Genomic DNA, 12,389 nt, shown 5'->3' on the forward strand with positions numbered 1-12,389 from the left:
AAATATAGGGGACTATTTCCCCTTAGAATACTCCCTTCTTGTCCAGAGTGGCTCTCACTGTGTAGCTGACCTTGAACTCTTCAGTGATCCTCCTGCCTCAGCCTCCCGAGTGCTGGGATTACAGGCCTGCCCCATGCCTGCCCACACTAGTGTTTATGAACCTGCCTTTCCAATGGATGCCAATCAGCAGCTGCATTCACTATTTTTTATCATGTCTGAACAACCCTCATAAAGGCCAGAACTTCTTCAGAAATTGCCAAGGATGATGGCATAAGTGTGTTTGAAGCAGGAGGGAATTTAAGAACCATCTTTTACTGTTTTTTAAAAAATTTGAACATTTACTTCTATAGGTGTGCACCCCCACCCCTGGCTAAAGTTTTTAATTTCTATTGGCCAGGCACACTGTTCCAAAAGACGTTTCTTTATGCTGGTGTGTGCCTGTAACCCCAGCACTTGGGAGGAGTCAGAGGCAGGAGGACTGATGCAAGTTCTTTTTGGTACCAGCAATCAAATTCAGGACCTTGCGCTTGCCATTCAGGCGCTTATCTCACTGAGCTGTATCCCCAGCCTGATGCAAGTTCAAGGCCAGCCTCACCCTGTCTCAGAAAACTACAGTGGTGCTCCCTGTCTCACTCAGTACCACAAAAAAAAAGGGTAGTGGAGGTGGTACACAAGCCCAGATGCCTGTTGGGATTAATCATGAAACCTGAATGAGTCAAATGGGTAGATGTAAGACAGCAGGAGTAAGTAGACTAATGAGTATAAAACCTGTTGGAAAACAGGCCCACAATTGCCAGGTTAACCATTCTCATCTGAAGCCAGAAATTGGCACGTTATCAACTAATTAAAAATTATTTTTTTGTTGTTTTGTTTTTGTTTGTTTTTCTTCCAGTACCAGGAACCGAACTCATGACCTTGCACTTGCCAGGCAGGCACTTTTGCCACTGAGCTAAATCCCCAGCCCCTTAAAAATTATTTTAAGCCAGGCATGGTGGCACATAACTGTATCCCACCACTCAAGAGGCTGAGGCAGGAGGTACTGCTAAGTTTGAGGCTAGCCAGGGATACAAAGTGAGTTTAAGGCCAACCTGAACTGCATAGCAAAATCTTGTCTCAAGAAAACTGACTAAATAAATAAAATTTTAAAATATGGGCTTGGTATGGTGGTGCATACCTATAATCTCAGCACTCTGGGTGGCTAAGGCAGGAGGATCTTGGATTTGAGATCAGCCTGGGCAATACAGCAAGATCCTGTCTCAAAATATAAAATAATAAGGGCTGGAGATACAGCTCATTGCAAAGGCTCTGGCTTCAATCCCTACTACCTGAGGTTGTGTAGGAGACACAAAACACATGTTTATCAGTTCAGCCCACAGGAGATGACAGATCTGCAGCCTTTTACTGCAGACTTTCTTAGGCTCAGCAGCTGGTATTTTGGGCAGGTAACTCTCCCTTGGCAGTTAGAGGAAGGAACTGCCCTGTGTCTTGCAGGAAGTTTTGCAGCATTGTTGCTTCTATCCACGAATGCCAGCAGCTCCCTTCTCCTGGTTGTGACAACCAAAAACACCGCCAGATATTGCCCAATGTTCCGGGGTAAGAGCTACTACTATTCTAGGATCAAAGTAGGGCTACAGAGTACAAAATCTAGCATGTTATTTATTTTTTGATTTTTTGAGACAGGGTTTTGCTACATAGGCTAGCTTCGAACTTGTGCAATCATCCTGCCTCAGCCTCCTGAGTGCTAGGACTACAGGTGTGTGCCACCACACCTGCAAAAAACTAGCATTGTAAGAATACAAGTATTTGGAAAAAAAAAAAAAAAAAAGAATACAAGTATTTGCCATGAATTAAGTCTGCATAGTGTAGAATGATCATGTATGTCATTAATAAATTATTAACTATAATTAAAAGGAACTAATTTTTCCTGTTACCTGTTTAGAATGTGCTATTTTATACAAGTGTGTGTGTTAACATGGAAGAGATATTTTAAATACATTGAAAACTTCTCTCACACCCATGAATTTATGAGTAGGTGATCTTTGGGTTTTTTTGGTGGTTTTTTTTTTGTTTGTCTTTTTTCCGGTACCGGGAACCGAACTCACGACCTCACGCTTGCCAGGCAGGCGCTGTGCCGCTGAGCTAAATCCCCAGCCTGAGTAGGTGGTCTTTGAAATGTCTTTCCTGTTGTCTGCGACTGAATATTTTCTCTCAGTTGCTGTGGACAAGTTGATGGCAAGAGTACTTGCTCCAAACTCACATTTTCTTTGAACTATCTGGAAAAATCTGAAATTATATGTTACGCCCGCTGTGTTCCTACACTCAGACCCCGTCTGTCTAATGTGACAGTGATGCACAACCTTGTGTTTGCCAGGCAGAAACGAGGACTCTCGTGTCATGTTTTTAGGCTTGGTCAGTTTTACCTACGTGGACTCTTAAAGGGTGAATCACTGCCCCATTTTTTGTGTCAGAATTACTTTCTTAATCTCTTTAAGAAACTAAGCTGTATTCACAACAAGAGCCAACCAACTCACTGGGCTGTTTTGTTTATTTAAAGGGAAAACTGAAGCTCTGTATCAGTGATTTTTAACTTAAAAAAACTCAAAAAACAAAAAACCCTCTTAACATGCTACTGTGTGTTCCGTCAACAAAGAAAGCAAAGTGACTGAGCAGAGATGTACAGACAAGATAGAACCTCAGTGCGGGCCAAGGGAGATTCAAGTAATTCCTTTGTGCAGCCCAACGGCTGGGAGTCTCTTACTCAGGTTGCTGAAGGGAGAACGCCACGACAGAACTGACATACTCTCTTCTTCAGAGCAACAAGGCCTCTTGAAAACGCAAGAAGTTCTGCGGTTGACAGCACGCGCTGACCATCCCTGTGGAGAGAGCTAGGTCTGGGGTGACGACTGAGGGAAGTCCTCCCCTCAGCAGTCCTCCTGAAGGACCTCAGCCGGCACGTAACCCGATCTGCCACTGGGCGGAGGAGTCTGTCCCAGAATTCTGCAGGGAGAAGAGGCAGGTGGTTACCCAGCCGCAGCCCCTGCTTTGCTGCTTGTCCGGGTCACAGGGTGGCTGAAGAGAAGCTCTCACACACTCATGTTCTCTGCCAGGGAGTAAGTGAAGAGGCAGAAGCGGGCTTTCATCCTTCACAGATTTATTTTGCTTCCGGCGGGTCCGGGGCCTCTGTCCGGCACCCACTGTGCACTCTGGGGTCAGACAGCTGCTCCTTCACAGGTCGGCGCCCGGGCTCACGTCCGTCTTTCAGTTAACTCTCCTTGGTTTAGTAACTGGAGAAGATTGAACACAAATGTAGAATAAGGTAAAACCGAATTATAGAAAAAAAAGTCTAAGTAAAAGGGTTATGAGGAGGGTGAGGATCAGAATATACAGTGAATATTTAAATTTTAAAATTATAGTCAATGGGGCTGGGGATTTAGCTCAGCGGCAAAAGCGCCTGCCTGGCAAGCGCAAGGTCGTGAGTTCAGTTCCCAGTACCAGAGAAAAAAACCAAAAAATAAAAATAAAATTACAGTCAAAGATGCCATGAATGCCCCCTCAAAATACTCCCTCTTCCTGGGAGCACACTTATTGCATTGTTCTCGTCACTTTCTGAAGCAGCTCTGGGAGTTCTCTTTCGTGAGTGTTACGAGGTGTGATACGAAGTATGGTGACCACTGCTGCCAAGTACAGTGCAATGGACAGGCGGGCTCGTGAAAACATGATGTGTCCTCAGCAGCCTTATTTGTGGATGGATGCGGCACTGTGTGACTCGGGTCTTCCTCAAAGTCCCAATGACTATGAATGGTAAACATTTTGAATGGATTCAGGACATCAACAACACAGCTAAAGACACCCAACAACACCCAACAAAAAAATGATTTTATTTCTTTTTTTCAGAGGTGATTTGAGACAAGGTCTTGCTAAAGTTCAGGCTGGCTTTGAATTCATGGCGATCTCCTGCCTCAGCTCCCAAGCGCTAGGATTACAGACGCGCACCACCATGCCCGGCTAACATGACTTATCTGTTAAGAGGATATATACTAAAAATTTACAGGTGATAGGTCTGCAATTTGCTCTAACGTACCCGACCCACAAGCAAAACAGCAACAACTAGAAGTACAGGGATAAAATAAAACCTGAACATTATAATTACTGAACTTGAGTAACAGGTACAGGGACTCATTATCCTATTATCTCACTCACTGTTCTCTGAAAACTTCCCTAATATAAATCTCAAAACAGAAAAAGGGCAAAAATAAGGAGGCTCCATAGGTGAGACAGATGATGTGTTTCAACACAGTAACCTGGAAAAGGTGACTGAGGACAGAGCCAGTGATACCAACAGCAAAATATTTAGCACAATCTGAAAAAGGCTTAGACTACACCAGATCACAAGAACGAATACAAAGGAAGACCCTGGCAGGGTGCAGGCATGCATGTCCAGAGCCCTGTGATCCTGGGAACCTCCAGGGATATTTTAAAATAATTGAGACTATTCAGTTTAGCATACAGTCATTTGACTGATATAATAGATTACCGTAAAGATTACAAAGGAAGGAAAGAGGAAGAAAGGTTTTTTTGGTTTAACCCCTACCCCCAATATAGCCAAGGCGTCCAAGCTATATAGCTTTTGGTGAAAGCTTACACATGAAGTCATGCTCTCCCATGACACAAAACCAATGGAATATCCCTAAAATTCTAGAAACTTGATTGGTTTTCATTCTGTTTGTGGGGTGAGAGCTAACACCAAAGACTTAGAAGTACTTAAAATCCACCTGAAACTCCTCTTTTAACTTGGATGGCTTTCACTGAAAAAGCAAGTATGAACCCATTCCTTTATGCCCAGCTGAACTAGCGTGTTATCTTCCAGGGGCATGATTCCAGGAGAGTGAATAATTATTTTTAATTATTTTGTCACTAAAATTTTTTTTGCTCAGGAACCATTTTGTTCCAGGATGCTTTTTTTTTCTTTTGTTTTCTGAGATGGTTTTGCTATGTGGCCCTGGGTAGCCTTGAGCTCACTATATATCCCAGCTGTCCCTGAACTTGTTATGCAGCCCAGGCTGGCCTTAATCTCATGATCCTCCTGTCTCAGCCTCCTAAATTCTGAGACTATAGGCGTGTACTACCACTTAGCAATGTTGTTTTCTTTATAACATAAAAGCAGCACGTTCACGTTAAGAGAACAGTGGGAACGGACATTACTCACTAAGGGTGTACATAAAGGGATGCTGAGAATCTCAGTTGTGACACGCTCATCTTCCGGCTCACAAGGCAAGTCTGTAACACTCATGGTCCTTTGAAGGTGGACTCATACTTGGCTTAAAGGAAGCTGTTCTAGTCAGAATTTTCAAGAAATGGAAACTGGAGAAATTTTCAGATCTCTAGATTTGTGGTGCTCCAGCTATACCACCCTGAATGCACCGGATCTCGTCTACACCAGTGGTGGTGAACATGGCACCTCTGCCGCAGTAGGCTGTTTGTATCACTTGAAAGCTCTAAAGGTTCACCGTCACTGCTCCAGATCCTCAGTCAACTACCACATAAGTGAACACAGAAACAAAATAAGGGCAAGAGACAGTTTTACCTCCTGTGGATTTACCGCTGTTAAGACAGAAACCTCGTAGGACTGCCGCCCTGACTGCATGGTCACCAAGTGATGTGTTACATCAGGCACTGAAGACAGGGGGCGTGGGGATCCTTCAGTGAGCACCTCTGCGAAACAACGAAAGGCAATCTCCCGTGAAAAGTGAGTAAACAGATATGCTACGGCCACAGCAAGCCTCTCATTAAAACCTAGAAACTATTCCCTGAAAAACCAAGTCCCACATTTCTGTGTTTCTTTCAAGTTAATTCATGCCTGCTAATCATTACCAGCAAGTTGGAAATTATTACAAAAGGAAAATGAAAGAAAAAGCAAGCAATCTTGATATAGAAGCTCTCCATTTTTCAAGATAGTGATTGAGAATACTGGCTTTGGCACAGTTATCTGGATGAAAAATATATGAAACATGGCTAAAACAGGCAGATCAGGGAACCAGAGCAGCCCCTGAAGCAGTCACAGTGACACCAGCAGCTCAATGTGTGCACTTCCACAACTTAATCTAGGTTTCCGAGTTCCTACTCTATGACCCTTCCTCCCTTGGGACTCTCCAAGACAAAAGCAGTTCCAGGCAGTTTCCTGGAAATAATTTTCCTGTTCCAGTTATCCACCAGTGCTGGCCATGAGACTGCCACGCACTCCAGGCCTTCTAGGCTGCAGATGGAAGTTACCCAAATATGGTCACCTACTGACCGAGTAGGATATAAGTAAAACACAGGACCTCACACTTACTAAGTGCTTATCAGTGGGGTCACCATGAAAATCTTCTGGGAATAGTTTACAGGTAAACCATTTAGCCCTCAATAAACTACAAGCTTCACATAGGGGCTTTGTAGCTTCTACTGCTCTTCCATACTGTACCTTAAAATATAATGTTTGTCAATGTATTGCCTATTTACTTAATGTTGTTTTGAACACGTATGTAAATTTTGACTTCTCAACTGGATTTTAAGGCCTTATCTCCTACTTTTGCCTTTCCCATAGTGCCAGGCGCACAGTAGGCACTGAATAAATGCATGCTGACCTCACCTGGTAAGTTTTTCAGAGCAGAGGGCCTGGCCTGTGTAACTTGGGTGAAATTTCTATACCAGAGAGGAGCAACTCCTACAGGGCCCTTTCTTTTCTCCAGAAGATATGGCTTTTGAAGGTATGGAGAAATTGCTTTATATTTCCTCTGTAAAACCTGGTTATGTTCTGTTTAAATGTTTTAAAAGTTAAGTTCTTCCATAACTGCAATAGGAAAGACAGAAATAGTTGGGCTAGGATGCTAGGATTACGAATAATTTTCTCTTTTAAATTTTTTCTCTTTATTCTTCTGTTGTATCATCTTCAGTTAATTTTTTTAAAAAAACAAATTCATTTAACCATCCCAGAGAATAAGAACACAAATTCTACTCAATCATACCACAGCCACGCACAAAAGGTACAACCTCCACTTTGGAGACACCCCATTCTTTAGTCCCTAATTGCAACCCATTGCCCCCAAATAAAGGAGAACTTGAAGTCTTACCATCATCCACTCCCAGGATGGAATTGGTATTTGGTAGGTTCAAGGATTCTCCACCAAGGCTGGGCTGGGAATCCATAGACACCAGGTTTTTACTGGGTACTGAAGCCTCTTCAAGCAAACTGCTGCCCATGAGTGGCTCAGCTGCACAGAGAAGAGAGTGTGAGAGACACAAAGCAATCGAGCCGTGCCTGGTCCTCATCTTCCTAACCAGGAAGGCTGGCCTTCTCTTCCCAAACTAGGAACTAACGTGTATCTCAGATGCCACCTGTTTCACCTACTTTCAGGAAACAAGAATAAACCTAGAAGGGAGGGGTGAGCAGGGATAATTATCTTTGTGATCACCATGTGAAAAAAATGGGACAGACTGATCTTCGGCAGTATTTGGAATGAAAACTGATTGAGGAAATACTTGGAAAAGGAGTAAGTTATCAAATTTAAGGTGGGGCAAAGGTAGTCACAACTAATGAGCAAAAAAATACATCAGCTCTTGTCATATAGAAATCTTCTCATTACCACGCTAGTCAAACTCTGGTTTATGAACCAGCGTTAATTATTATCAAAATCACTAGGTGAACTTTTGTTTTTTTTTTGTTTTTGAGACTAGGTCTCACTGTGCTACCCGGGCTAGTCTCAAACTCCTGGATTCAACAGAGCCTCCCACCTCTGTGTCCTAAGTGTGTGGGAACTGCAGGTACGTGCTGGTGGCACTGGGGGAACTCAGTAATTTATTTTTTGTTTTTTTTTTTTTGGTTTTTCTCTGGTACCAGGAATCGAACTCACAACCTTGCACTTGCCAGGCAGGCGCTATGCTGCTGAGCTAAATCCTCAGCCCCTATTTTTTTTGCAGTGCTGGGGACTGTACCCAGCACCTATGCATGCTAGGCAAGCGTTCTACCAATGAGCTGTACCCCAGCCCCTATGGGAACTTTTGAAACAACGGATTCTGGAGACTCACAAATTATTTCATTTATCAGGTTATTTTGTTCTGTACAAGTGGGGAGTGGATGACCAGCAAGGAAATACATGTTTTAAAAGTCTACATGCTGTGTGGTGGTGCACACCCACAATCCCAGGATCTGGGAGGTGGAGGGAGAAGGACTGCTGCAACTCGGAGGCCAGCCTGGACTATACAGGGAGAGCCTGTCTCCAAAAACCAAAACCAAAACACAACAAAAACCCTGCTTGTTTAGAAACTGCCAGCCCATCAAGTGAAACCAGTCTCCCCACCCAGAACGGAATCAGAGGATCCCCAGATGTGCTGGTGGCTGGGCTCTGGGACACCGGGAGACACAGCCCTCCACCTGTGCCCTCCTCACCGGTCTGCTCCTGCTCTCGGCTCCCAGCCGTCCCCAGCTGCAGGTGGTGCTTCCTCACGTGCACGTTCCTGCTCCCGCTCTGGGAGAAGGTCTTCCCGCAGACCTGGCACTGGTGAGGCTTCTCTCCTGAAACAGGGCCCAGGCGGTGAGGACAAGGCAGCCAGACAATGGAGTCTATTTTTGGTGGCAAAGCAATAGACTACAGATGCAGAAGGCAAGAGTCTGTTACCTGTAAGAGACTGTAAGAGGCCTTTCCCCACGCTCTCCCTTCCCTGACTTCTTATCTTTCAGTACACGGAGGAGGCCGGGAGGGTAAAGCAGGAAGGCTCACACCACTGCCAGCCCCATTCCTTTCCAGACCCACTGTACTGCGACTTCCACCACAGTCTCTTTGACGTGGGATCCTGGTCCCAACGCAGATAACTTACTTCCACTGTCAGACAGTCTTCCATGAATCTGTCCGACATGTACCAATCCTGGGTTCACAATACGCCATCTCATTCTGCGGCACCAAAATCTTCAACGTCCACACTGGCAGTTCTTCTAACGTGATGATCTGAGCTGCGTGTGTCAGTGGCGGCAAACCCGTGGCCTGTGTGCCACAGCGGGCGGGCTGCCTGTTATCCCTGGCAGCTCTAAAAGGCTTGCCATCACTGCTCCGCGTTCTTCCGTCCAAAACTCTTTGTCTCCATTCCACCTACTCGCAACCACATTTAGACCAGGGGTCAAAAACCCATGCCCAGAAGCTTTTTAATTTGTATGGTTCCATGTGTTGCTTCTTGGTATTGTTTCCTGTGCAACCAGGACTCTGTTCAGAAAGCCTTTGCCTACACTATGACTTCAGGAGTTTTCCCTATTTTATCTTCTAGCAGATTAGACAGCCGTTGAACAGTTAAATCTTCAGTTCACTTTGATTTTGGTTTTGAACATGGTGAGAGGCAGGAACATGGTGAGAGGCAGGGACATGGTTCTGCGTGTGGACAGCCTGCTTCCCCAGGACCATTTATTAAACAAGCTATCCTTGTAGTGTATATGTTTCTGACCCCTTTGTGTAAGACCAAATACAGTAGTTCAGTGAAATAAATCAGGCACACGAGCTTAAATAGCACATGGTTTCTCTTACATGAGAAACTCCAAATATACAGAAAAGCAAAATAGAAGATTATAGGAAGTAGGGAGAGAGATCTTTCGCAAATGGGAAGCAGATCAAGAAATGGAGGGATCTGGGTGTACAGACACTCTTTTCTTCACTGTCAGGGATAACAGGCAGCCCGCCCACTGTGGCACGCAGGCCACGGGTTTGCCAGCACTGACACAGGTAGTTCAGATCATCATGTTAGAAGTGACACAGGTACTCTTTTTTTGTTGGTTTTGAGACAGAGTCACACTATAGTTCAGGCTGGCCTTGAACTCATGGTGATTATCCTGCCCCAGCCTCCCAAGTACTGGGATTACCAGTGTGTTTCACCACACCCAGCTAATGCAGCTACTCTGAAAACCTTGCAGTTCCTCAAAAAGTTCAATGGAGAGTTATCATGTGACTAGCAATTCAACTCCTGGGCATACACGTAATAGAGATAAAAACACACAAACATTGGGGCTGGGGATTTAGCTCAGCGGCAAAGTGCCTGCCTGGCAAGCGCAAGGTCGTGAGTTCGGTTCCCAGTACCGGAGAAAAACCAAAAAAAAAAAAAAAAACAAAACCACACAAACATGCAAAAACTTGTACAGAAACGTTCATAGCAGCCTTATGCATAATAGCCAACATTTAGCACATGGAAACAATAAAGTATTATTCAGTCATGAAAAATGATGTGCTGATAAAATACAACGTGAATGAAACCTGAAAACATGTACCAGTTGAAGAAATCAGATACAAAATGACACGTTGTACCCTCACTCATATGGAAAGTATTGTGTAGAACAAACAAATCCATTGACAGAAAATAGGCTAATGGTTCCTAGGGGCCAGTGGAAGACGGAAATAGGAAATGACTGCTACAAGATATGGGGATTCTTTTGGGAAGAATGAAATCTTATGGAATTGGATAATCCAACAACTGCAAAACTATAAATATGTTAAAAACCTCCAAACAGCAATTTTTTTTTTTTGAGACAGGGTCTCACTGTGTAGTTCAGGCTGGGTTTGAATTCACTGTGTAGTCAACGGTTGCCTCAAATTTACAGCAATCCTCCTGCCTCAGCCTTCTGAGCTAGGATCACAACATATACCACCACACTCCACCTACACATTTTTAATTTTTTAAATTAAAAAAAAATTATTTTTAAGAACAGCAGGTTTATTGGGAGGAATTATTATTTCTTACAAAAACAATTTTATGAATCCAGTATTGTAATATTAGAGGTGATTAACAACAGTCTTGTGACTACCACCTAACAATAAAACCATCCCTTTTTATTTCTACTGAATGAAAAAAAGGAAACTAAGTCTGTCACTGAGGATACAGAGCCGCAATGAATTTATTTAATCTTATGGTATTTATTTATTTTTCTTATGGGATTTAGACACAACATATTTACTCATCTACTTAATGCTATTTTGGGTTTCAGTTTCTCCTAAGACCTAACATGGTACACACTACGTATGAAGAAAAATCTCTCAAGGAGATACCATTTTCCTCTCTAAAAGCACGTTTGTCTTATATACTCCCCCACCCCCTTAGACAAGGTCTCACTAAGTAGTTCCTGCTGGCCTTACACTGTGTATCCCAGGGTGGCCTTTCTACCTGCCTCAGCCTCCTGAGTGCATGTTTCCTTTAATTAAGGATATATAAGATTTAACTGGGGGAGGGATTTAGCACAGCAGCACAGCACTGCCTGGCAAACATGAGGTTGGGAGTTCGACTCCCGGTATAAAAAAAAAAAAAAAAGAAAAAAGATTCAATTTTATTTTCCTCTCATCTAGTGCATATATACTTTCACTTCACACAGGGCAATTCTGTACAACCAGGATGGCTGTGAAGTATTTCCTCTTTATATTCCTCAGGGATATTCACAGCATCAAAAACACCAACAAAGACAATGCATAGGAAGCCAGTGGATAACAAAAATAGGTGGGTAATGCACAAGTTTCATGAGATATATTTTGAGAGAGCTGGGTTTCTCATGGAGAACAGAGAAGAAATAGCAGTACAGAGGGGTACATGAGTTGACACAAAAATTAGCAACCAAGGGATTGTGGAGAAAGCACTGCCCTTAAGGAACAGTTCAGGTCCACAGAATACGAAGATAAAAGAAACACCCTCAGAGACAGCCCCCAATTCAGCAGTATGAAAGGGGTTGAAAGGCGGGTCAGCGATGGGGCTGTAATTTGTAAGCCGTGCTGCCAGGCAGCTTAAGCAACTGGTGGTCCGTGCATGACTGTCCCATCAGGTGGCTTTTTATTAACTGTACTGGTAAAAAGAGTAGTGAGAGTGATTAGACCCATTTGTACCACCAGTGGTAGAAGCTGCCTGACGGGCAGTCATGCATGTACCACTGGTGGTTCAAGCCGATGGGAAGATGCTGAACTCCTAGGTTAACACCTGGCAGTTCTGGCAGACTCCTAGAGGAAGGTGAGTGACCAGTTCAGATCATATAGCAGAATATTTATCTTTTCCCCCCTATTCTGTAGGTTACAGTTGTGTTCTTCTTACAATATACTCTTTTAAGGATATGCAGTCAAAATACTTTGTCTAACTATCCAATGGTTGTTTTACTATTTCACTTGCCTAATAGATTTCAATTTTTTTCTCAAGTGGTAGAGTTTGTAAATTTTAATGTTATTCTTACAAATATGTAAAGTCAAAGAAGTCTTGATTATAGTTCTATACCTTCACCCTGTTTTTTCTCCTTCTTTTAAAGGTCTTTAATTCTTTTTAGATTCTTTTTAAATCTAAAATTCTTTTAGATTTTTGTTGTTGTTTGGTAATACAGTGCTCAGAGGGGCTGGGGATTTAGCTCA

General features: G+C 43.4%; 1 protein-coding gene across 2 annotated transcripts in view; it reads right to left on the reverse strand.

The window, feature by feature from the left end:
• Positions 1-3,134: 3,134 nt before the first annotated feature.
• The window catches only part of Znf410 (zinc finger protein 410), a 30,848-nt gene continuing 21,593 nt past the window's right edge, over positions 3,135-12,389 (reverse strand). For both annotated transcript variants that reach the window (XM_013507139.1, XM_013507138.1), the window contains exons 8-11: positions 8,426-8,551; positions 7,110-7,250; positions 5,585-5,712; positions 3,135-3,284 (exon numbers count right to left, since the gene is read on the reverse strand). In XM_013507139.1, coding sequence (XP_013362593.1) covers positions 3,246-3,284; positions 5,585-5,712; positions 7,110-7,250; positions 8,426-8,551 — 434 coding nt within the window. In that variant the 3' untranslated portion in view covers positions 3,135-3,245. The remainder of the gene's footprint in view (positions 3,285-5,584; positions 5,713-7,109; positions 7,251-8,425; positions 8,552-12,389) is intronic.

The sequence above is a fragment of the Chinchilla lanigera genome, unplaced genomic scaffold, assembly GCF_000276665.1.
Source record: "Chinchilla lanigera isolate Chin_1 unplaced genomic scaffold, ChiLan1.0 scaffold00122, whole genome shotgun sequence".
NCBI lineage: Eukaryota > Metazoa > Chordata > Mammalia > Rodentia > Chinchillidae > Chinchilla > Chinchilla lanigera.